We start from the raw sequence: 25,210 nt of genomic DNA, 5'->3' as shown, positions 1-25,210 counted from the left end.
ATTGGTACCGACACACGCGGGTGTGGTATGCGGCTGGACGTGTATTAAAATAGTTTTGCTTAAACATCTAACGTGCCGGGCAAGAGAAAATATACACTTGAAAATTTGATTTGACCGCAAAGTTACAAACGTTATCAAAAAGTTACTAAAGCCTCCGCCACTTGAAATAGAATTATGAAATATCGCGATGATTAATAAACGAAGATAGTTGAATGTGTGCTAATACTTATAAAGTGAAAACAAGCCATTACCCCTATAATGAATATTACTTACATTATTGACAAAAATTGCAAATTCCAAGCTAACAAGTTCAGGTTGAACGTTATTTTGTGGTTGCTACAGCGTTGGTTCACGTCGTTTAGTCAACATAAACTTGTAGTGTGGTCCCAATGTAGTGACAACGTTCCTTCCAAACATTGGTAACAACTAGGGCTGGGACGAGTCCAAATTAACTACCCGGGTAACCATCCCCCTATTAACCGACCCTACCCGGGTACCTGCTGTAGGTCTCAAGCGATAGGTACAAATTGTCTGATTGTCTATAATTTGTGACCAGCCCTGGCAAAATGTATTAAAATACACATATAAAACGATCTGGTCATGCATACACTGAAGTTGACTAAAGTTTTATCTTTAGTCAAACGTATGAAAGTCAGAAGGAATGGGTGCATAGTCAGAAAGAAATGCGAACATTAGTGACATGTAGTGTAACCATAGAGTTCAAGATAATTTTTGTCATTAAAGAATATATCGCGTGACTGACTACGGGTGTCGGTAGTCCTGTGGGTACCCAGGTGCTTATCAGGACCTGCCCAACCCGAGTACCCGAGTAACCCGTCACAGGTCAAGTAACAACATTCCTACAACCTACCCACAACATCTAGTTATTGACAAAATGTAAACTTATAATTAAACATATTGTTCTACCTGTCATGTCAGGTTATACTGGGAGTACAATTATCACCACAATTCCCTTTTACACCCTGCTTTAAGTATTATTTGCCGGAAAATTTTGAAATAACTTTGGGCATTGGAACAAACCAAAAATGTTTCAGCGTTAGAAACTTATTCAAACTGCTCATCACTAAGATATCATAAGAACTAGTAGAAAGTGACCATATTCAATGGTTTTGCTATATGGTATCATTATAAGGACTAATGGACTAATAATGTTTTTGTTCCACGTCTATTTTCAACCTCCAGTAGATCCAGATGTTATTACATCAGGCAGGGTCTACAAGAATAAATGACCAGGTCAAATGTATCTGGACATTCTTTCTCTCTAAATAAACCAAAAAGGGTCATCCCAAAGAAAATCTCATCCTTTCTCATATCCAAATATTAACAAGTAACAGAAAGAATTAATGTACAAAGTTCATTTATTAAAGACAATTTAACATCTGTTGTACTGGTGCACAGTTCACTGCTGTAGGAGTCTAGATCTGGCAGATCCACATTTGTATTCTGGACAAAGTTCCTTGAGCATCCGTGTCAAAATACAAACAACACTTTTGCATGAACTATTAAAAAAAACATGTTAACTAATTAATCTCTTCTACATAAAATGATTTATCATTATTTGGTTATGTTTTCTGAATTTTAAAACTGATTTTAAGCAATTATTATGCTACAAACAAGAGTCATTTGCAGAAAACACATGAAAATCTACAAGACTAAATTGAAAACTTAATTTTAATTAGCTTTCCCTCAGAAAGAACCATCAAACTATGACCATATCGGACCATACATATTTTTTCCCATAATGCCCACATTGCCCTATGTTTTAAATAGTGACGCTGTCCATGCCACAGTTATAACATAGATACACCACGCAGACACAGTATTCTGACTGTTAAGAAATGATCTATTAAAATCAAATTTTGTTTTTTGTATTGAATTCCGTATTTTGCATCTCATGCTGGAGTGGCGTGGCCAGAATTAAGTTACCAAAGATATAAAATAATAAAATCTACCTTTTGACCCTGTCCATTTTTATTTTTTAAAAGTAAGGAGAAACAAGACTGATTTTTGCTGGTCATTATAATGAGACTACTGCTTATTATTGTTACATGTGAGTTTGGGGATGTGATTAGCGTTACTTCATCCATATGATGATGGGAGAGAAATGATGTTCACACTTTGTAACCATTTTGGGAGTCAAACCCATGTCTTCGCCATGACAGGCCAACACTTTAACCACTTGGTTACACATCTACCCGACAAAGAGAAGGAAAGCTTTGCTTTTGAATGGTTTGGTATACTGATTTAGATATTTATCAAATCACTTTAACAATCACATTAACAATCTTGAAGCGGAACTTGGTAACAAAGTTTTTCTATGGAACAAACAGGGGATATGAAAAACTAATGTGTGAAACATGTGTAAAATACATGTGTGATAAAACAGTTGTAGCATGTTGTCACCTTGTTTTTTTGTTTTTTTTCGAAATTTGGTTTCAGTTAATTTCTTCAGTTTTTAGCTCACCTGACTGAAAGCCAGGTGAGCTTATGTTTATGTCATGGTCTGCTTGTCTGGCATTGGTGTCATCTTCTGCGAATGTCTTCTGAGTACCCACTGGACCAGTGAAGCTGACACCTGAATGTCTTTAAGAGGTTCAAATTTGATTTTCAATATGGCTGCCATGGCTCTTCAAGAATCTATCATGTTTAAGGTCATTTCCACTCCAAATGTAATAAAATTTGGTGTAGTTAGTAATGGGTTCAACAAAGATGTTCTGTTACCCAGGTGAGCTACAGTGCTGGATGACTCTGATTAAAAAGTAAAGTTATAATTATGATGCAAAATCATGTCTAGGTTTATTGGATTGTGTTTAATGAACCACCAATGTTGTTGATGTATGTTGCCTCCAGTCACAGGGCATTTTAGCGAAATTCATGCATTATCATGGACCAAACCTTTCACCTCATAGGGTGTTCTCATCCACGAATATTTACCCAAATATTAGAATTTTGCTAATGAGCTCTATGCTCTAGTTGACCAGTTTTTACTATTATCACATTCACTGTAGGACATGGCATATTACGTAAACAAACATGGAAATATAGTTTTATGAATAGTGAGTGAGTGAGTGAGTATGGTTTTACGCCGCTTTTAGCAATATTCCAGCAATATCACGGCGGGGGACACCAGAAATGGGCTTCACACATTGTACCCATGTCGGGTATCGAACCCGGGTCTTCGGCATGACGAGCGAACGCGTTAACCACTAGGCTACCCGACCGCCCCTGTTTTATGAATAGAGATTCAGGACGATAAGAAAATATTTTGTTAAGTCGACTGAATGATAATTACTACCAAATCAGTGATTTAGTGCTCCCAGCTTAAAGTTCACAAAACAGAAAGGGTGTTAATTTCAGCAGCTCTGTGTAACGCCTGGGTGTGGTGCCTCGGTGAGCGTGACTTTCCCAACTGGCTCTCATCTAGAGTTAGTACAGGCATTGTGCCGGTGTGGGGGGCATCATTTGCCACTTAGAAGTCTTCAAATTCTTGAATTTGTTCTCAAATGTTGGTATGACAACAAAGAATTTTATTGGTTGCACATGTTTGGTTATAATGTAAAATCCATGCAGGGTGAAAAGAAAAGAAGGAAATGGTCCAAAGTAAATAGACAGTGTTGGTGTTGAACTCAGAGGGATGTAGTTTGTATCAGTGATGCAATTCTTTTTTGTCAGTTGTATGTAAAGAATTGTATGATGATTCGGGTAGTTTATTTACTCGTTTTTTCAAGTTGTTTGTTTAACGCAGCACTCAGCAATATTACAGTTATATGACGGCCGGTCTGTAATTTTATTGGTCTCGACCTGACATAATATTATCAATTCAAAATTTGGCAGTGTTAAATAAAATAATTTATCATTGAAACTTAATCATTTACCCATTACATAAGCCTACGATAAGTTGTTTGATTGTTGTTTGTTATTTAACGCCGCACTTAGCAATATTCCAGCTTTATGACAGCGGTCTGTAAATAATCGAGTCTGGACCAGACAATCCAGTGATTGATATCATGAGCTTCGATCCACGCAATTGGAATACGATGACATGCATCAAGAAAGTCAGCGAGCCTTACCATCCGATCCCGTTAGTTGCCTCTTACAACAAGCATAGTTGCCTTTTACAGCAAGCATGGGTTGCTGAAGACCTATTCTACACTGGATCTTCACAGGTTTCCATGATATAAGTATGCAAATAACTGTAAATGGTCCTTCTTTCACTGGTGCACATGAACACTCAAATGAATTGTCTCAATATCTTAATTTGATTTTAAAATTTCTTTTTTTTCCCCTTCAAATTTGAAATTTGGAAGTACATGTGAGCCAGAAAGGTCCCTACCAGCAAACTTTCCTTTCTGAGTACCCGTGTCCATTGATTTTATATCTGGAAGAACCCAGCTTCAATGATGTGAACCCTACCTGTGGAAGTCTCCAGGTGAACAAATGAAGCTGATAACGAGGTGACTAATTAACGAGTTTGTACTGTTGACGTGTCGCTAGGCGCTGGGATGGAACATTAACCTTTGAATGGGAGACATTTGGAACAGAGACTGAGATCTCATGCCTGCTCTGCCTTCATTAACGTGCATTGATGTTGTCAAAGGGATGATTTAAGCCAAAGCAGTAACAAGTTGATCAGTAATCAACAATTAGCATTCACAATGTCAGGCGTGATATTGATTTATTTATTTCATAATAATACGCATGATCTTTATGGTCACATGTTGATTTTTTGGGATTAATTAGCAGTCATGTAAATAAAGAGGGACTATTCTTGAGTGTTTCCCATGTACAGTGTAGGCCTAGACAACATCTTTCCGTCATAATCATGATTAGGGTAAACATGTCGTATATCGCCCTAATAACCACCTGCTCCTATAAACACCCCCTGACCAAAATAATTCTTATAAACTGCCCTACAAGACCAAATATTTACATGCCAGTTAATATATTTTGTGTATATTATGTTTTTTTTTACAGAAAACATCAACGCAGATGGGGGTTATATTACAGCACTGTAACTATTATCAAAACATTTTTAGTTTCATGAATATGTGAACTTAGTTTGGCAACTGTGGCTTGATTGCTGAAAACATATTTAACTTGTGTGTGGTTTTAATAAGTGCACTCCACTTTGTCCATTTTCTAAGCGTCAAGGGTTCTTATTAAGCTGAATACGGTAGTAGTTTTTTAACAACTTGAATCAAATTTGTTTGGATTGACAATTTGCTTGAGCCTCGTCCCCCTCTAGCTGCATAATCAGTGTGTAGATTTCTTTACATTAAGGTACCAGTGTGAGAGTTCATTGTACTAGCTCTTGATTGTTTAAAGGTCAACATTCACATGCCTGATCAACTCTGTAATAGCGACTCCCAAATAAATATTAATTTAAATAAAAATAAAAAACAATTTAAATAAAAATAATAATTCAGTGGATACAATGACTACTGAGAGAATCATGGTGGTGACAGAAAGTGTTTTATTAATGACTGCTCAAATAATTTTGAATTGAACTATTCAAAACAAAAATAAAATTTCTAGGATTCCAATAATGTCAATATACTATTACATAATGCAATTAACATGATAATCTCCCATCTGCAGCAGCTGTTTTTAACTATTCTATACCAGTGATTCTGATTTTCACATCAGGTGTTAAGTATCCTGATATACAACACATGTATTTCCACCTCTGTAGACTTCATTATATAACTCCCTAAGTTACATCTATGATCAAAGAGCTGTTTCGAAGGGAAATTATCGCCACTTTCAAATCCAGATCAATTATCTGTGCTGTATAACCCTTTGAAGAAGTTGTGAGTCCGGAAGGCGTTATGAACATCATATTCTAGGTATATCAGTTCTACATATCCATAATGAACCATACCGCTACTTGTCAGGAAGCGGCTGGGTCGGTATGACAGTTTCTACTGCCCCTCCTCATTATAAGGCAGAGCAAATACAGCAAGCCCAATATGGTGCCAACATTACTATGGCCATGTCACAGGGCTTAGTGACTTAATATGATGTAATTAATAATTTAGTTGTCAATTACAAAGTTATGAGAGCATGATGTGGAAATGTAATAAGAGACTTATCAGGAGCATGCCCCTAGGCGCTGGGGTGTTTATTTCTGCCGTGGTCCTTCATGCTCACTCTATCATATTTATTGACATTTTGCGCTTTGGGGGATAAGTGTGTTTGATAATTTTGCGCTTAGTTCAGTTTTATTGCTTTGAAATAAATTGGGAGTTGCAATAATATTTCTGTTTTCAATCTTACATCATTAACTTTATCATACACTACATGTATAAACTTTTGATGAAATTTAAAGTGGATTGGGAAAGTTTATATTTTGTGTATAAACATTGTAAACAGAGTTATTGTAATAAACCTAGTTTACCATATTTTTTTTATGTATTGTGCACACTTGAGTATATGCACAACCCATTCAGGGGTTTGGGATAAAAGATTTACAGAAGATAACAAACTTGGTCAATGAAAATGAAAATTTTGTGATAAGAGAATTCTAGACATGATGATTCACGATAATGTCTGTCCCTTGCTGGAAAAATAATTGTTGTCTGTATATTATGTGCACGCCCCTCTGTGTTTTGGTAGAGAAGGTGTTTATACACAAGAAGATTTGGTAATATATAAATCAGTACCTAAAATATATTGTTTGTTGTGATAATCTACCGTTATTCACAAGACACAGAAGCAACATATTTGTGTAGGTCACTTAATTCTTAGGCCCAAAACATACAGGCTTGTCATGAACGAGGATTGGTTGGTCACAATGAGTGATGGTATCATTGTATGCTATCAACCACTGGCTCAGACCACATTATTGACCATGCTGTTATGTAGCTTGGATTTTGCTGTCTGTGGCAAAAAAACAATATTCATTAATTTAATTATTCTCAAGTTAAGACAGGGTATGAATCTTGCACCAAGTCTGTTATGATGCAGAACTAGTGATGTTTTTTTAAATCATGTTAAGTAGCAGGGACATATCGCGTTCTGTGATCCGATTCAATATGTGTTTTTTTATTAAAGAAAGGTTCCCTGTTTTTCTTTCAGAAAAGAGATAGACAGTGGCCGTTATGGATACCTCGGCGCCAGTATGGAATTGGTTACATGTATTTTCTGGGAAGAAATCCAAAAATATTTGGAAAGCTGTTCAATTGGTTAGGAGGTGAGTGGAATTTTGTTGTTTAATTGCAGTTTTTCTTGTCGTCACATTTGAAAAAAGACACATTCCTGTACTAGTCTTTGGAATACAAACCATATGACATGATATAAGGGCATTCTTGGGTATGGGGGATGTGCATCAAGACAAATTCATTGCCCTATTTTGAAATAGGCTTTATCTGAGCCTGGGGCAAAACTAAGTTTCATTCACATCTTGGGAGAAATCCCACAATGCATCAGAGGAATGTGAGGGTCAACACCACATGCTTGTGAATCTTGTCGTCACCTCTTTAAGACAGACACTGGCTGAGTGTGAGCTTCAGGACGTTATGTCACAGTTACCTGTTGAGACAGGTGGTGATCAGTGATGGGGCTTTGTCATGAAACCCATCATGCTTTGAGTGTGTTTCCTTGTGTGACAGGCGATGTGAGTGTTAGTTCTGATGACAGACTATGAGACTATTAGTTCTGATGACGTGATATGAATGTTAGTTCTGATGACAGACTATGTGAATATTAGTTCTGATGACGTGATATGAATGTTAGTTCTGATGCCAGGCGATGTGAATGTTAGTCTAGATGACAGGCGATGTGAATATAGTTCTAATGTCAGGTGATGTGAATATAGTTCTGATGACACGTGATGTGAATGTTAGTTCTGATGACAGGCGATGTTAGTCTTAATGACAGGTGAGGTGAGGTGAAATGGGGTTTAACGTCGCGTCCAAGATTATTGCACTTATATAGCGACGTGCATGTACGTGTGTGTGTTTGTGTGGCTGCTTGTACTAGTCCGGACTGATGCCGATTTATAGTGCTAGCTCACTGAGATACCATGTCGCAGTTAAACATGAATACCCCACTCAGACACAGTATACTGACTCCGAGCCGACCAGTCCTTGTTTTAGCCTCTTAATGCCGAGTGCCAGACAGGGTAACAACAAGTGCCATCTTTTAACGTCTTTTGGTATGACACGGTCGGGGATCGAACCCCAGACCTTCCGCTCTCCGGGCGGACGCTCTACCACAAGACCACGGAGGCGGTCCTTACTGACAGACTATGTGAATATTAGTTATAATGACGTGATATGAATGTTAGTTCTGATGACAGACTATGTGAATATTAGTTCTGATGACGGGCGATGTGAATTTTAGTTCTGATGACAGACTATGTGAATATTAGTTTTGATGACGTGATATGAATGTTAGTCCTGATGACAGACTATCTAAATATTAGTTTTGATGACAGACGATGTGAATATAGTTCTGATGCCAGGCGATGTGAATGTTAGTTCTGATGACAGACTATGTGAATATTAGTTCTGATGACAGACGATGTGAATGTTAGTTCTGATGACAGACGATGTGAATGTTAGTTCTGATGACACCCGTGTGAATGCTGTTTCTGATGTGTGTCTCATTCCCCAGGTGATGTATATGTTCCGGCACTATGGCAGGCTCCGGTGCTGCAGAATGGGAAGAAGTTTCCAGTGATCGTACTCTCCCATGGTTTGGGAGGAAACCGGACCACCTACACCACCCTGTGTCTCGAGCTTGCATCTCAGGGCTTCATCATTGCAGCAGTGGAACACAGGTGAGAGCCACGGCTATCATCAGACTCATTCACTGACCCAGCATCTTTCTGGCAGTTTAGGGGTCCATGAAGTACAGAAGCTTGTTCAAATGTTGCTTTAAGCTCATCAGGCACAAAGCTGAACAAGAATTTAAAACTTTTATTCAGCAATTACTCCACCAATTCTATTGGAAATGTAGTATAAATAATCAAGAACTCTGCCAGCAACTGGCATGTGGTATTTTTTGTAAAGATAAGTCATATTTTGTTTACACCAAATCTTGACTCAACATGTTTAAATCATTTTGGCCCCTTTCCACAAAAAGACATTAAGGGCTGTCTGTTATAACTTCCATACTGACCCTTAGTGGAAATGAGCCCTGGGGCTCACATGTAGAAATATAGTCCTTGAAAATAGGTTATGATTTAGGTAAAACAGATTTTTTAAAGGAAGCCTGAAGTAAGATAGAATAGAGGATGAGTATGGGGTGTTAGAGCTGAGATGGCGTTGAGGGTGGAATGAGGGTGAATTTGATTTGATATATTCCCTGGGGTCAGTAGGTATGGTAAGAGACACTAGCTCACATGCACAGACCGATGTTGATGCTAGGACTGTCAGTGTTAAGTCAATGTCAAGGTATAGCATGAAGTCTCAGCGCTAAGTCCTTTTTGTGCAGTTGAGCCCTGGCATAACCAAATAAGTGAGTGAGTGAGTTGAGTTTTACGCCACTTTTAGCAATATTCCAGCAATATCATGGCGGGGGACACCAGAAATGGGCTTCACACATTGTACCCATGTGGGGAATTGAACCCGGATCTTCAGCATGATGAGCGAACGCTTTAACCACTAGGCTTAACCAAAAGTGCTTATTGATCTAATCTCAATGTCTCCTCACATGCTTTTCAGAGCATTTATTTTCCTCCATCCACATAAGGTCCCTGCCCACCCATTGGCTTATTTATAGACAGGAAATAGACTACTCTGAACACGAACAGCTCCAGCTAACGAGCCCAGCCATACATGCAAATATTGGCCTGAAGTAGTGGGTGGTTGAAATCAGACTGTTATATCACAAGTGCCTTACATCATACAGCAAGAAGTCCATAATTACTTAATCGGCTACATCTACTTGTGTCCTTGATTGAATTGCTTTGAAACTCTAGCGGGGGCTGGGAAATAATGATTTGCTGAAGGCGCTGCTTCATTTTGCACTCCCTTTTCAAGGTGCCATCCTTGTGTTATGGGAATAATCACGCTTTTCAATGAGATGAACTGAGAGATTTGATATTTGAGCAAGTGCTGTCATTGAAAATAAGATTGAAAGTACTTGAAGACCCATTGGTTGGCAGTAATGTGTGAAATATATAAGTTGAAAAGTTTATATTTAGACTTTTTCTAACAAAATTGTGATTGGCTTATTTACTTAAGCAAATTGAACAATTTGTTGAGATATGAAATGAACCATCTGTTGCTGTATGTCATGTTGTCATGGTTGCCATGGTTACAAGATGTTATTTCTGGTAAGGCAAAGAATATGTATTTGTGTTTATGGTAAGGCCAAGAACAAATTTGTGAGTTTCTGGTTTCTAGACCGACTTTAATCTGGTGTCCACGACCCAAAACCTTTTTTCTGTTTTTTCTCGAGTTACACTGCAGCTTTATGAACATTCCTATGTTTTCCATTTTCTATACCACCAGATTAATGTGTTGTGCTTATCCCGTCATTTAAACAAGAAAATGGAGAAACAAATATCTACTAACACTATTTTTGGATGAGCTGATATTGCATGAAAAGGAAAAACCCACAGGTCTAGTGTCAAATTTTTATATATATTTTTATAAACACTCCCACCACCCTGAAGAATCTTTAATTATAGCCATGTGCATACAATATATATAATTGTGTTACCTAGTAACTAAGCCACATCTGACCAGGGTTCGTTACCAGAAACACAAATCCCCCTCCCCTAAATTTTGGTGTCAACATCATGAATAAACAATGAACTGATGCTCTTGATGATGAAGTAGCATACAAATGTCCTGAAATAGTTCCCCATTTCCTCCCTCTGTCAGGCTGAGGTATTTGCACAGGAGAATTAGACCCTCGCTAGTCCCCACTACATTGTGTGGTCTCCTTCTGGCTGAAATAGAGGATACGATATGTCCACTGCGACATGATGACACATGCATCCCAATACAAGCTGCTGCTTGACAAGATATATTTGATATTGATATATTCTTGGATCTTTTGAATAAACATAAGTTTAATTTGTAATTTTATTCAATTATATAAAATAAACAATAAAGATTGAAAACTGATTGTACAAAACTATTCATTGTGAATGGAAGTCCACTTTTTCTTAATCCTGAACTAAAAAATTGCCATTCAGCTTGATAAAATGGATACCACATCAATTAAATATTAAGTTTGGTCGATATTTATCAGAGCAAATTTGGTTTAGTTTTTTTTGCCCACATTTCAGTTATCATGGAAGCATATGACATAATCCATGTTTTTGTGATAGTATTCCGGCGTGATGTTATGTCTGTCTCACGACCTTGAAAGTTCAAGTAGAGAGATACTGCTATTTACTATGAGCGATGACTTTTGTTAACCTCATCGGTTCCAATGATATTTCTGAGCATTGACTCTCAGTAACAACCACGAATATGAAAATACATGGCAAGCTGACAGATGGATTTAATAATGCAGTGAATACACAGTAAACTATAATAATGCAGTGAATACACAGTAAACTATAATAATGCAGTGAATACACATTAAACTATAATAATGCAGTGAATACACAGTAATCTATAATAATGCAGTGAATACACAGTAAACTTTAATAATGCAGTGAAATACACAGTAAACTATAATAATGCAGTGAATACACAGTAAACTACGGTTATAACTCAAAAGGACCACTAATTTTAGTTCATTAAAACCATAATTTGTTATAAGCATATACACATATATACAGCAAATGGACTGGACCAATATACAGTTCATTATATCCGTCACTGCATTATGAGCGTGTTCGTTATAAACATAGTTTAATGCATTCTGTGTACTTTGTTGGACAGTTCCATTTAGCGTTCTGTGTAATTAATAAACAATGCCTGCCCCTTTTCTCTGACACTGTTGTTGAAACTAGTTTTCAGTCAGACTGACACTGAAATTTCAAGAGTACTCGACATGTTATTCTTTTGCCCAAAAAGCATTTTGTGCATGACTGTCTCTGGCCTGGTCTGGAGAAATGTTTTGCGTGGGGAAAACAGATATTGAACTATTTCAGGGATTAGGGGCATTACGTTAACAATACATCCTAACATGGAGATTGACAAGACCAGTTACTTGCCGAGCACAACCTGCTTGACTGGTTCGTGTGAAGCCATTATTGCATGTTCTCAACATTGTAGAATGAATAACAAGTTAGATTTGTACCCTGAAGGCGGTAAAGGTGTCTGAGACCTAAGATTATGTCACAGGATGTTCATTTGGACCTGATTGGGTTAGAAAATGTCTTGCCTGTCTTAGAGACATGCAATTAAATCACGTTGTCAGGTCAGCTGTTTCAATGTCAGCCTACGTGTCCCCAATGACATGGGAAATTGCTTGATGATTATTTAATTGCCACACTTTGTACCGCAAATAAAATACTAGATTTGTCATTTACAATTTGTAACTATGAAAACTTTTTTAGTTTCTGGCCTTCCTTCCACACTTTGTTTTTAAAACCAATCTGCAATACATAGTGAGTATGACACTTTGACTTTAGAGACAGGAATTTAAATGTATAAATAGTTTTACACTTCTCAAACACCATGTACCTCAATTTCTTGACATGACATGTATATATATGCTGTACCTGCTGTGATGAATAAAGAAGGAAAAATAAAATAAAAATAAAATACTAGATATTCTGATTGATGTGAACAATACCTGCCAATATGGCCATAAGACCTTTAAGATGCATAAAAAACTATTGATAAAAAGGAAACACTAAAATATTTTGTGTCATGATGCTGATGAAATATTGCTGACTGAAGCATGAAAACATGTAACATAACAAACAAATAAACAAACAAACAAACAAACAAGTCATCGCAGGTATATCATATGTATACTACTCAAAGGAAGTTAAGGTTCCCTTGAGAAGTAGGTATGGAGTGACCAGGGACAAGACTGAACAAAATGACAATGTGAGTGAAGTACAGTAAACTACAGTTACAATGAACTCAAAGGGACCACTAATTTTAGTTTGTTATAACCGTAATTCGTTATAAGCATTTGACTGAATTTCCTCCGAAGTCTTCACATTTAAAGACAGAATTTACCCACTTCAAAGGCTATAGTCTAATGACTGTTTTACTCTTGTTAATTGAGGGTGTTGATTGTGGACAAGGTGTCAGTACTAAATCCAGTTAATTACTTGCCTTCAATTGTTTATTGCTGTTTTGGACAGCCATGCGTGGCCCCGGATGTATTGATAGAGTGATTGGTGACACGTGAACAGTTCAGATTACCTGTTCCTTATAAACAAAAGCATTGTCTTTGACAGTACAAATGGGACCACAAAGCGAGTTCGCTCTATCCGTTATTTCGTTATAGGCGTGTTCGCTTCCATTCATTTTATTTGATGAAATATACAGCAAATGGCAGAGACTGAAGAAATAGTGCATTATTTTCGTCAGTTTGTTATAAGCGTGGTCTTATAAACGTTGTTTACTGTATCTGTCATAAAGTAGACAGTCAGTCATAGAGTTAACAATGGAGACTAGTTTATACAGCCTATGTCATGTTTGTGAAAAGATTTTGTTGATTCAACAAAAACTATTTTATTGTCACAAACACTTAAATAGTGTAATAAAATGCATGCTAAATGGAATTTGTATAGAAGTTAGCCTAAGTAGAACCCAACATGTTCGTGGCGTTGTCATGCACTTATGTTTACGTTGTGGTAATGTGTCTGCGGCATGCACACTTACATGTGAGAGAGAGGACTGAACTTGATTTAACATATCGGGTAAAGTTTTATCGGTGTAACCCGGTGTGTCTCCCCTGTCTACTAGTTCAACAAAACACTATTTTGTTAATGCTTCCTAACTATTGGTAATGCTAGATCACTGAACCATAGCTTGCCATTGTTGCTGGTATGTAGGAAGTGCATGATCTAAAATATAATAATCGTATTTGAAGGGAAGAGTCTTAGGAGGAGAATCATGTTGTATTTCACGATTCTGCACAATACTGTCGAAGCAGATAAAGTGCAATGCAGAATTGGATTGGGGATCTATTATGAAAAAGAAACAAGTGACATTAGAAGGCTTTCAATTTTTACCAGTTCTCAACACTTTGGTCTTAATACGAACTAGTCTTGCTGGAATGCTACAAACTCGGAGGACGAGTGAAATAAGTTTTACACCAGGGTGCCATTGTACGAAGCGATCTTAGCGCTAATATAGACTTACAACAGTCGTATCATTAGGTTGTTTTGTACAACGGCACCCAGATCTCTGAATTTATTAAGTCTTAAAAGATAATTTCTAAGGCTATCAGGATTAAGAGTGTAGCCTGCCTCGTAACACCATGTCCCTACAGCATGGATGTTTCTCATGCTATCAACCATCGGTAGGCCCGATTATATACCATCTATACAGGCCACCTAGGTACAGCTGGAATACTGGGAGAACACTATGGGTGAGCCAAAATCAGCTGTTCTAGCAAATTTGGTCCAAGTCGTGGACACACCATCTTAATGCACAAGAATATGTAGCTGTAAAAAATAACATACAAACAAATTACCCATGTGTTCTATGAGGATGAAAATGGGTCAATATTTAAAAAAAATCTTGTACAGCTACGTGTTCCTGTTGTTTATGAGGCCTGTCTAACAGATAGCCATGTACCTAATGACACAGAGACACAGGACACGGATATTTAAGTCTCTGCTGCAAATGGGCAACAGACTGTGTAATATAGTCCTGTGAAAGAAATTCACACACTCCACACTGTAAACGTCAACAAGTTCATGAATCAGAGTCACATGAAATTATTTAACCTGTGTCCCTCCCAAATTACCGACCTATCACGACAGTAAGCTTAGAGTCGGGACACAATGGGATCGTCCATGGAGGAGGAGACAGGACTGTCAAACATCGCACACTGAGTAGCAGTGCCCTTTGTTGTGATGACAGGGACACAGCACACAGACCATGACTGACACAAGCTGTGCTGGCTGATTGATGTCATTAGGGGGTGGCAGTGTTGGGGGAGTTTTAGGTAGATGATTGCTGATGTCAATGAGTTGCTGGTCACGACAGGTCAGCTTGTGTCCTCGTCCAGTGTTGGGACAGGAAGTGGAGGATGGTTGAGGTCGCTGATGTTGCTGGTCACGAGGGGTCACCTGATGTAGTCGTCCAGTGTTGATGGTTGAGGTTGCTGATGTTGCTGGTCACGAGGGGTCACCAGGTGCAGTTGTCCAGTGTTGATGGTTGAGGTCGCTGATGTTGCTGGTCACGAGGGGTCACCAGGTGCAGTTGTCCAGTGTTGATTGTTGAGGTCGCTGATGTTGCTGGTCACGAGGGGTCACCAGGTGTAGTCGTCCAGCGTTGATGGTTGAGGTTGCTGATGTTGCTGGTCACGAGGGGTCACCAGGTTTAGTCGTCCAGTCCAGCGTTGATGGTTGAGGTCGCTGATGTTGCTGGTCACGAGGGGTCACCAGGTGCAGTCGTCCAGTGTTGATGGTTGAGGTCGCTGATGTTGCTGGTCACGAGGGGTCACCAGGTGCAGTCGTCCAGTTTTAGGAGGGGAAGTGGATGATTAAAGAGGGGAAGTCAGCAGACAGAGGATTGCTCTTGAGAATGTCATGGTCATGTGATGACTTATCATGTTTATTAATAAGTTATTTCCAGTGATAAACAGAGGTAAAGAGTTATATCAGAGTCACCTCGCTGGTTCAATTTCAAGATTCTGCATTTACGCACTTCCATCATTTTCAAGTTATTATCTTGCATTACTGGCGAGCCCACTCTCAACAAAAGTATAAAGGCTAAGCGTTGTATGTCGTTTTGTAGTCTTCACCCGTCTCTGCAGAGAGAGTAGGAGCCCTCTGTTATATCGCTGGAATATTGCTAAAAGCGGTGTAAAACAATTCTCCCTTCCTCAAGAGAGAGTACACAGTCTCCTTACCAGTCATGTACTTGTACAGAATACATTCATATGGTCCACGTTAAATAAACTACATATTGTCTGTGCTATACTACACTACCACATTAGTATGGACCGCCTCCGTGGTCTAGTGGATAGAGCATCTGCCCAGAGAGCGGAAGGTCTGGGGTTCAATCCCTGACTGACGTACCAAAAGATGTTGAAAGGTGGTACTTGTTGTTACCATGCCTCGTGCTCAGCATTAAGGGGCTAAAACAAGGACTGGACGACTTGGAGTATCCTGTGTTGAGTGGGGTACTCTTGATAAACTGTGGCATGGTATCTCTAATTAATCACTAATAAACCAACATTAGTCTGGACTAGTTTACGCCGCCACACACCTACTGCAAGTCGCTGTATAAGTGCAATAATTTTGAATGGGATGTTAAACCCCATTTCACCTCACCACACGAGCATGTACGTATTCGGGATCAGTTTGACTGACACATCAATACGTCTCCATGTGCCCTCGCGCACCCCATCTCCCTCTTTGTGTGTAGAGTTTTTATATCCAGATTGAAATAAAGCCTGTAGTTAAAATGTTAACACCTCGGCAATAAACATTGTGTCTTCATATTTGTGGATCTAACTGAGTATTCAATGGCACAAGATTTCATTCGGAACCAACAAATCTGGATAGGAATCAAATTACCTGTAATGCTAACACTGCAAGTTTGTTCTACAGATTTTGAGTAAGTATCAGAATAAAACTGCTTGATGCTTGTCATGTAACCTCCGATCCAGCCATAAAATTATGAGTTACGAGTTGTCTAGCTGGAGCTTAAAAAAATTGGTAGGTGTACCGAGTACCTTTTGTCCTATGAGTCATCGTCCTATATAGAGGGTATCTTTGTCAGCAGATTTAGAGTGTAGTGTCACTTGGAGTCAGGTGTCACAACATCACTCTGAGGATGCGTGCAGCCAGTACATTGTACACCCATCCTGGCTAGGGGTGACATTGACATTCAACCAGTACATTGTATACCCATCCTGGCTAGGGGTGACATTGACATTCAACCAGTACATTGTACACCCATCCTGGCTAGGGGTGACATTGACATTCAACCAGTACATTGTACACCAATCCTGGCTAGGGGTGACATACAACCAGTACATTGTACACCCATCCTGGCCAGGGGTGACATTGACATTCAACCAGTACATTGTATACCCTTCTTGGCTAGGGTGACATTCAACCAGTACATTGTATACCAATCCTGGCTAGGGGTGACATACAACCAGTACATTGTACATCCATCCTGGCTAGGGGTGACATTGACATTCAACCAGTACATTGTATACCCATCCTGGCTAGGGGTGACATTGACATTCAACCAGTACATTGTACACCCATCCTGGCTAGGGGTGACATTGACATTCAACCAGTACATTGTACACCCATCCTGGCTAGGGGTGAAATTGACATTCAACCGGTGTATAGTACATCCATCCTGGCTAGGGTGACATTCAACCAGTACATTGTACATCCATCCTGGCTAGGGGTGACATTCAACCAGTACATTGTACATCCATCCTGGCTAGAGTGACATTCAACCAGTTCAATGTACACCCATCCTGGCTAAGGGTGACATTCAACCAGTACATTGTACATCCATCCTGGCTAGGGGTGACATTCAACCAGTACATTGTACATCCATCCTGGCTAGGGTGACATTCAACCAGTACATTGTACATCAATCCTGGCTAGGGGTGACATTCAACCAGTACATTGTATACCCCTCTTGGCTAGGGTGACATTCAACCAGTACATTGTATACCCCTCTTGGCTAGGGGTGACATTCAACCAGTGTATAGTACATCCATCCCAGCTAGGGGTGACATTCAACCAGTACATTGTACACCCCTCCTGGCTAGGGGTGACATTCAACAGTACATTGTACACCTATCCTGCCTAGGGGTGACATTGACATTCAACCAGTACATTGTATACCCCTCTTGGCTAGGGTGACATTCAACCAGTACATTGTACACCCATCCTGGCTAAGGCGACATTCAACCAGTACATTGTATACCCATCCCAGCTAGGGGTGACATTGACTTCAACCAGTACATTTTACACCCCTCCCAGCTAGGGGTGACATTGACATTCAACCAGTACATTGTATACCCATCCCAGCTAGGGGTGACAATGACATTCAACCAGTACATTTTATACCCCTCCAAGCTAGGGGTGACATTGACATTCAACCAGTACATTGTACACCCATCTTGGCTAGGGGTGACATTCAACCAGTACATTGTATACCCATCCTGGCTAGGGTGACATTCAACCAGTACATTGTACACCCATCTTGGCTAGGGTGACATTCAACCAGTACATTGTATACCCATCTTGGCTCGGGTGACATTGACATTCAACAAGTACATTGTACACCCCTCTTGGCTAGGGTGACATTCAACCAGTACATTGTATACCCATCTTGGCTAGGGTGACATTCAACAAGTACATTGTATACCCCTCTTGGCTAGGGTGACATTCAACAAGTACATTGTATACCCCTCTTGGCTGGGGTGACATTCAACCAGTACATTGTATACCCCTCTTGGCTAGGGTGACATTCAACCAGTACATTGTATACCCATCTTGGCTGGGGTGACATTCAACAAGTACATTGTATACCCCTCTTGGCTAGGGTGACATTCAACCAGTACATTGTATACCCATCTTGGCTAGGGTGACATTCAACCAGTACATTGTATACCCATCTTGGCTAGGGTGACATTCCACATGTACATTGTATACCCCTCTTGGCTAGGGTGACATTCAACAAGTACATTGTATACCCATCTTGGCTAGGGTGACATTCAACAAGTACATTGTATACCCATCCTGACTAGGGTTGACATTCAACCAGTACATTGTACACCCATCCTGGCTAGGGTGACATTGACATTCAACAAGTACATTGTATACCCATCCTGGCTAGGGTGACATTCAACCAGTACATTGTATACCCATCCTGGCTAGGGGTGACATTCAACCAGTACATTGTATACCCATCCTGGCTAGGGGTGACATTCAACCAGTACATTGTACACCCATCCTGGCTAGGGTGACATTCAACCAGTACATTGTATACCCCTCTTGGCTAGGGTGACATTCAACCAGTACATTGTATACCCATCTTGGCTGGGGTGACATTCAACAAGTACATTGTATACCCCTCTTGGCTAGGGTGACATTCAACCAGTACATTGTATACCCATCTTGGCTAGGGTGACATTCAACCAGTACATTGTATACCCATCTTGGCTAGGGTGACATTCCACATGTACATTGTATACCCCTCTTGGCTAGGGTGACATTCAACAAGTACATTGTATACCCATCTTGGCTAGGGTGACATTCAACAAGTACATTGTATACCCATCCTGACTAGGGTTGACATTCAACCAGTACATTGTACACCCATCCTGGCTAGGGTGACATTGACATTCAACAAGTACATTGTATACCCATCCTGGCTAGGGTGACATTCAACCAGTACATTGTATACCCATCCTGGCTAGGGGTGACATTCAACCAGTACATTGTATACCCATCCTGGCTAGGGGTGACATTCAACCAGTACATTGTACACCCATCCTGGCTAGGGTGACATTGACATTCAACAAGTACATTGTATACCCTTCTTGGCTAGGGTGACATTCAACCACTACATTGTACATCCATCCTAGCTAGGGTGACATTCAACCAGTACATTGTACATCCATCCTGGCTAGGGTGACATTCAACCAGTACATTGTACATCCATCCTAGCTAGGGGTGACATTCAACCAGTACATTGTACATCCATCCTAGCTAGGGGTGACATTCAACCAGTACATTGTACACCCATCCTAGCTAGAGGTGACATTCAACCAGTACATTGTACACCCATCCTGGCTAGGGGTGACATTCAACCAGTACATTGTACACCAATCCTAGCTAGGGCTGACATTCAACCAGTACATTGTACACCCATCCTGGCTAGGGCGACATTAACATTCAACCAGTACATTGATCACCCATCCTGGCTAGGGCGACATTAACATTCAACCAGTGTATAGTACACCCATCCTGTCTAGGGCGACATTAACATTCAACCAGTACATCGTAAACCCACCCTTTATTGTCTCAGTTGATTGCAGGATGCCCAGCCGAGTGTCTCACACAAACCGACACCCACACATTGTTCGCTGTTGAACTTACAGTACAATACCCTTACTTGTATAGACCACACAACTTGTGCCCACAACTTTCATGAATAATTCATTAGCACTTGAGTTTGTGTCCAGTTATGTGTTTTTGATGTGTTTAAGATTCATGTCAATTTTGAACTCATGTTGTGTGTAGGAATTTTTAAATGACGTGGAGATTTTACATATAATGAAGTGTGGACGGTGTCACATGATCAGCTTGCACTGTGAATGTCTGCCTGGAGTTCTGCTGATAACTTAACCTGTGACTATAGACATGTGACCCAGGTGAACAATATCAGTTTTATAGGTACATGATACCTATACTGATTGCTACAGTTTTCAACTTTCATTTTAGTTGTGTTTGATCCAGCACTGTTTGCAATAGTGTGTAGAAGAAGTGGATGTAAAGCAGTGTGTAGAAGAATGGTCTATTGAATAGTGTGTAGAAGAATGTTCTATTGAATAGTGTGTAGAAGAATAATCTGTTGAATAGTGTGTAGAAGAATGATCTGTTGAATAGTGTGTAGAAGAATGATCTGTTGAATAGTGTGTAGAAGAATGATCTGTTGAATAGTGTGTAGAAGAACAATCTGTTGAATAGTGTGTAGAAGAAGGGTCTGTTGAATAGTGTGTAGAAGAATGATCTGTTGAATAGTGTGTAGAAGAATGATCTGTTGAATAGTGTGTAGATGAATGATCTGTTGAATAGTGTGTAGAAGAACAATCTGTTGAATAGTGTGTAGAAGAAGGGTCTGTTGAATAGTGTGTTGAAGAATGGTCTATTGAATAGTGTGTAGAAGAATGATCTGTTGAATAGTGTGTAGAAGAACGGTGTATTGAATAGTGTGTAGAAGAAGGGTTTGTTGAATAGTGTGTTGAAGAATGGTCTATTGAATAGGGTGTACAAGAATGGTCTGTTGAATAGTGTGTACAAGAATGGTCTATGGATAAATGGTAAGCATAGAAAAACAGCAAATCTTCTCCAAATACGCATAACAGGTGGTAACTACAAATAAAAAATATACTTGTCTATTGTTCATTCTGACCGAAGACCTCTACTTTATGGTCTCTGTTCTGACATACTAAGCCAGTCAACATGGTCAGGATATCACTGATGAGCCGAGGTTAATTAGAATTGAACATTGGCTGCAAGATTATTGCATTTATATGGTGATGTGCATGCAGTGTGTGTGACAAATTCTTCTCTTTGTTTCATGGTTTTCAACTCCTACTCCCTGCAGAAAATACAAATATATAACAAACACCTCTGTAACATAGGTTTAATCCTCCAAAATAAGCCTCCATAACATGACAGACTCTCAAGTGTTAATTATTATATCATCCACTTCCTGTCTACATCGCCCATTAGCTTTCTCCAGGGGTTGATCAGGGCCTTGGTCAGTGAAGCATGGCCAGGCCCACAATAGCTTCTACTGACATGGAAGCTCACCGATACAATCTCCAACAAAGATGGGACGATCACACACCTGAACCCTCAATGGTGTCAGTCACGCGGAATAACAGCCATGTACTCATTATTTGTGCTAACCACATATTTGGACCTGATTTGCCATGTTTTTTGGCCTAGTTCTAAGAGAACCTGTATCATGTTTATACAGCTTGTACATCTGGGTCAATAACAGCCCTCACTAATTATGACATCTGTTGTTGGGGGAGTACATGAAACTAAGAGAAACCTGCTTGGCAATAGTATGTTTGACTTGAGTTTGATCTGACCTGTTTGGAATTGTTAGTCAATATACTTGGTGATCGTTTAGCTACGTGGTTTATGAATTTTTGTCAGGAATTCTCTTTCTTTTAAACTTATTACACTTTCCTTTGCTACCACTATATTAGCATATTGGTATAAAAATATGTCTCTTTTTAATAATTATTTTGCTTTTCTTTGCTTTCACAATCTTAGCATATTGGTGTATAAATTTGTCTCTCTTAAACCATTATTACACTTTCCTTTGGTTTCACCATCTTAGCATATTGGTGTATATATTTGTCTCTCTTTAATCATTATTACACTTCCCTTTGGTTTGACCATCTTAGCATATTGGTGTATAAATTTGTCTCTTAAACCATTATTACACTTTCCTTTGTTTTAACCATCTTAGCATATTGGTGTATAAATTTGTCTCTCTTTAACCATTATTACACTTTCCTTTGGTTTCGGGGCCGGTCGGGTAGCCTAGTGGTTAAAGCGTTAGCTCGTCACGCCGAAGACCCGGGTTCGATCCCCGACATGGGTACAATGTGTGAAGCCCATTTCTGGTGTCCCCCGCCGTGATATTGCTGGAATATTGCTAAAAGCGGCGTAAAACCTCACTCACTCACTCCTTTGGTTTCACCATCTTAGCATGTTGGTGTATACATTTGTCTCTCTTTAACCAGGACCGCCTCCGTGGTCTTGTGGTAGAGCGTTCGCCCGGAGAGCGGAAGGTCCGGGGTTCGATCCCGGGCCGCATCATACAAAAAGACGTTAAAAGATTGTACTTGTTGTTACCCTGTCTGGCGCTCGGCATTAAGGGGCTAAAACAAGGACTGGTCGGCTCGGAGTCAGTATACTGTGTCTGAGTGGGGTATTCATGTTAAACTGCGGCATGGTATCTCAGTGAGCTAGCACTATAAATCGGCATCAGTCCGGACTAGTACAAGCAGCCACACACACACATACACGTGCATGCACGTCGCTATATAAGTGCAATAATCTTGGACGCGACGTTAAACCCAATTTCACCTCACCTCACCTCTTTAACCATTATTGCACTTTCCTTTGGTTTCACCATCTTAGCATAATGGTGTATAAATTTGTCTCTCTTTAACCATTATTGCACTTTCCTTTGGTTTCACCATCTTAGCATATTGGTGTATATATTTGTCTCTCTTTAACCATTATTGCACTTTCCTTTGGTTTCACCATCTTAGCATAATGGTGTATACATTTGTTGCTCTTTAACCATTATGACACTTTCCTTTGGTTTCACCATCTTAGCATATTGGTGTATACATTTGTTGCTCTTTAACCATTATTACACTTTCCTTTGGTTTCACCATCTTAGCATATTGGTGTATACATTTGTTGCTCTTTAACCATTATTACACTTTCCTTTGGTTTCACCATCTTAGCATATTGGTGTATACATTTGTTGCTCTTTAACCATTATTACACTTTCCTTTGGTTTCACCATCTTAGCATATTGGTGTATACATTTGTTGCTCTTTAACCATTATTACACTTTCCTTTGGTTTCACCATCTTAGCATATTGGTGTATATATTTGTCTCTCTTTAACCATTATTGCACTTTCCTTTGGTTTCACCATCTTAGCATAATGGTGTATACATTTGTTGCTCTTTAACCATTATTACACTTTCCTTTGGTTTCACCATCTTAGCATATTGGTGTATACATTTGTTGCTCTTTAACCATTATTACACTTTCCTTTGGTTTCACCATCTTAGCATGTTGGTGTATAAATTTGTCTCTCTTTAACCATTATTACACTTTCCTTTGGTTTCACCATCTTAGCATATTGGTGTATATATTTGTCTCTCTTTAACCATTATTGCAATTTCCTTTGGTTTCACCATCTTAGCATATTGGTGTATAAATTTGTCTCTCTTTAAACATTATTACACTTTCCTTTGTTTTAACCATCTTAGCATATTGGTGTATAAATTTGTCTCTCTTTAACCATTATTACACTTTCCTTTGGTTTCAACATCTTTACTAAGCTTTGGTGTAGAAATTCTGGAAAACAAGGGAAAATTGATGGGTCACTATGAACTCAACACCCATGTGGTTATAAACATGTTATACCGGTAACAATCCATATGGACACGATGAAGCACATGTTTAGGATCATACTAAATATGTCATGCCTCACAGCGTTACTGACACATTACAAACACTATTGACGTAAGACGACATCACTTGACGAGGTAAGTAGTGATATATCACAGCATTAAGGTCATGTGGATACTATTAGCTCGTTGACACGTGTCTCTCTATAGAAGGCAGCACTCCCGTTTAATAAGAATGGATTATAAGTTAAGACATTATTACATTTGCGTGTAGCGTACCGAACTTGTGTAATTAAATATATCTGACACCGATTTAATCAACTCAGCAAGACAGTCACACACAAAGTATTAATGTCTGCTTCAGACAGTGAGTGTCATGTGTGTGTATGTGTGTGTGTGTGTGTGTGTGTGTGTGTGTGTGTGTGTGTGTGTGTGTGTGTGTGTGTGTGTGTGTGTGTGTGTGTGTGTGTGTGTGTGTGTGTGTGTGTGCTTGTACTAGTCCTAGTGCTAGCCCACTGAGATACCATGCCGCAGTTTAACATGAATACCCCACTCAGACACTGTATACTGACTCTGAGCCGACCAGTCCTTGTTTTAGCCCCTTAATGCCGAGCGCCAGACAGGGTAACAAAAAGTACCATCTATTAACGTCTTTTGGTATGACATCAAACCTCGGACCTTCCGCTCTACCACTAGACCACAGAGGCGGTCACATGTGACTTTGAACAATGGCTGCTCTGTATCCAAGTTTACCAACAGATAACACTGATGTAGAAGGTTTCAGAAACTATTTCTGATCATATGCTGAATATTAATTGACTTTTGACCTTCAGGCACCAATCCCAAAGTTACAATCGTGCTACAGTTTTAGAAATAATCCTGAATATAAACTGTTCAAACATTAGCCTTTAAATATGAACAGGAAAGACATTGTTGGCTGTCTTAAACCTGTACACGAGCCATGTCTGTGTGAGGTGTATCTTGTTGTCTCAGATAGAGGTGTAGGAGACCACGTAATTTAACATAAGTAAGGGAGATTAGGTGGCTATTTTTAGAACCTATAAGAAACATCCTATAAATTCAATATAAGTACGTCTGGACGTTGTAAGTATCTTGTAGTCAATTATCTCTCTTATTACTCACGTTTTGGCCGTAAATTTTTTCCTTTTGGTTTTAAAAATAGCCACCCGATGTCCCTT

General features: G+C 39.3%; 1 protein-coding gene across 1 annotated transcript in view; it reads left to right on the top strand.

Moving 5' to 3' along the window:
* Positions 1-25,210, top strand: part of LOC124147682 (platelet-activating factor acetylhydrolase-like) — a 45,757-nt gene that overhangs the window by 688 nt on the left and 19,859 nt on the right. The window contains exons 2-3 of the mRNA XM_046518409.2: positions 7,099-7,213; positions 8,638-8,803. Coding sequence (XP_046374365.2) covers positions 7,099-7,213; positions 8,638-8,803 — 281 coding nt within the window. The remainder of the gene's footprint in view (positions 1-7,098; positions 7,214-8,637; positions 8,804-25,210) is intronic.

The sequence above is a fragment of the Haliotis rufescens genome, unplaced genomic scaffold, assembly GCF_023055435.1.
Source record: "Haliotis rufescens isolate VD_foot unplaced genomic scaffold, xgHalRufe1.0.p SCAF_1, whole genome shotgun sequence".
In the NCBI taxonomy this organism is placed as follows: Eukaryota; Metazoa; Mollusca; class Gastropoda; order Lepetellida; family Haliotidae; genus Haliotis; species Haliotis rufescens.
The sequence above is the reverse complement of the archived record's forward strand: the minus strand, read 5'-3'. Positions and strand labels throughout refer to the sequence as shown.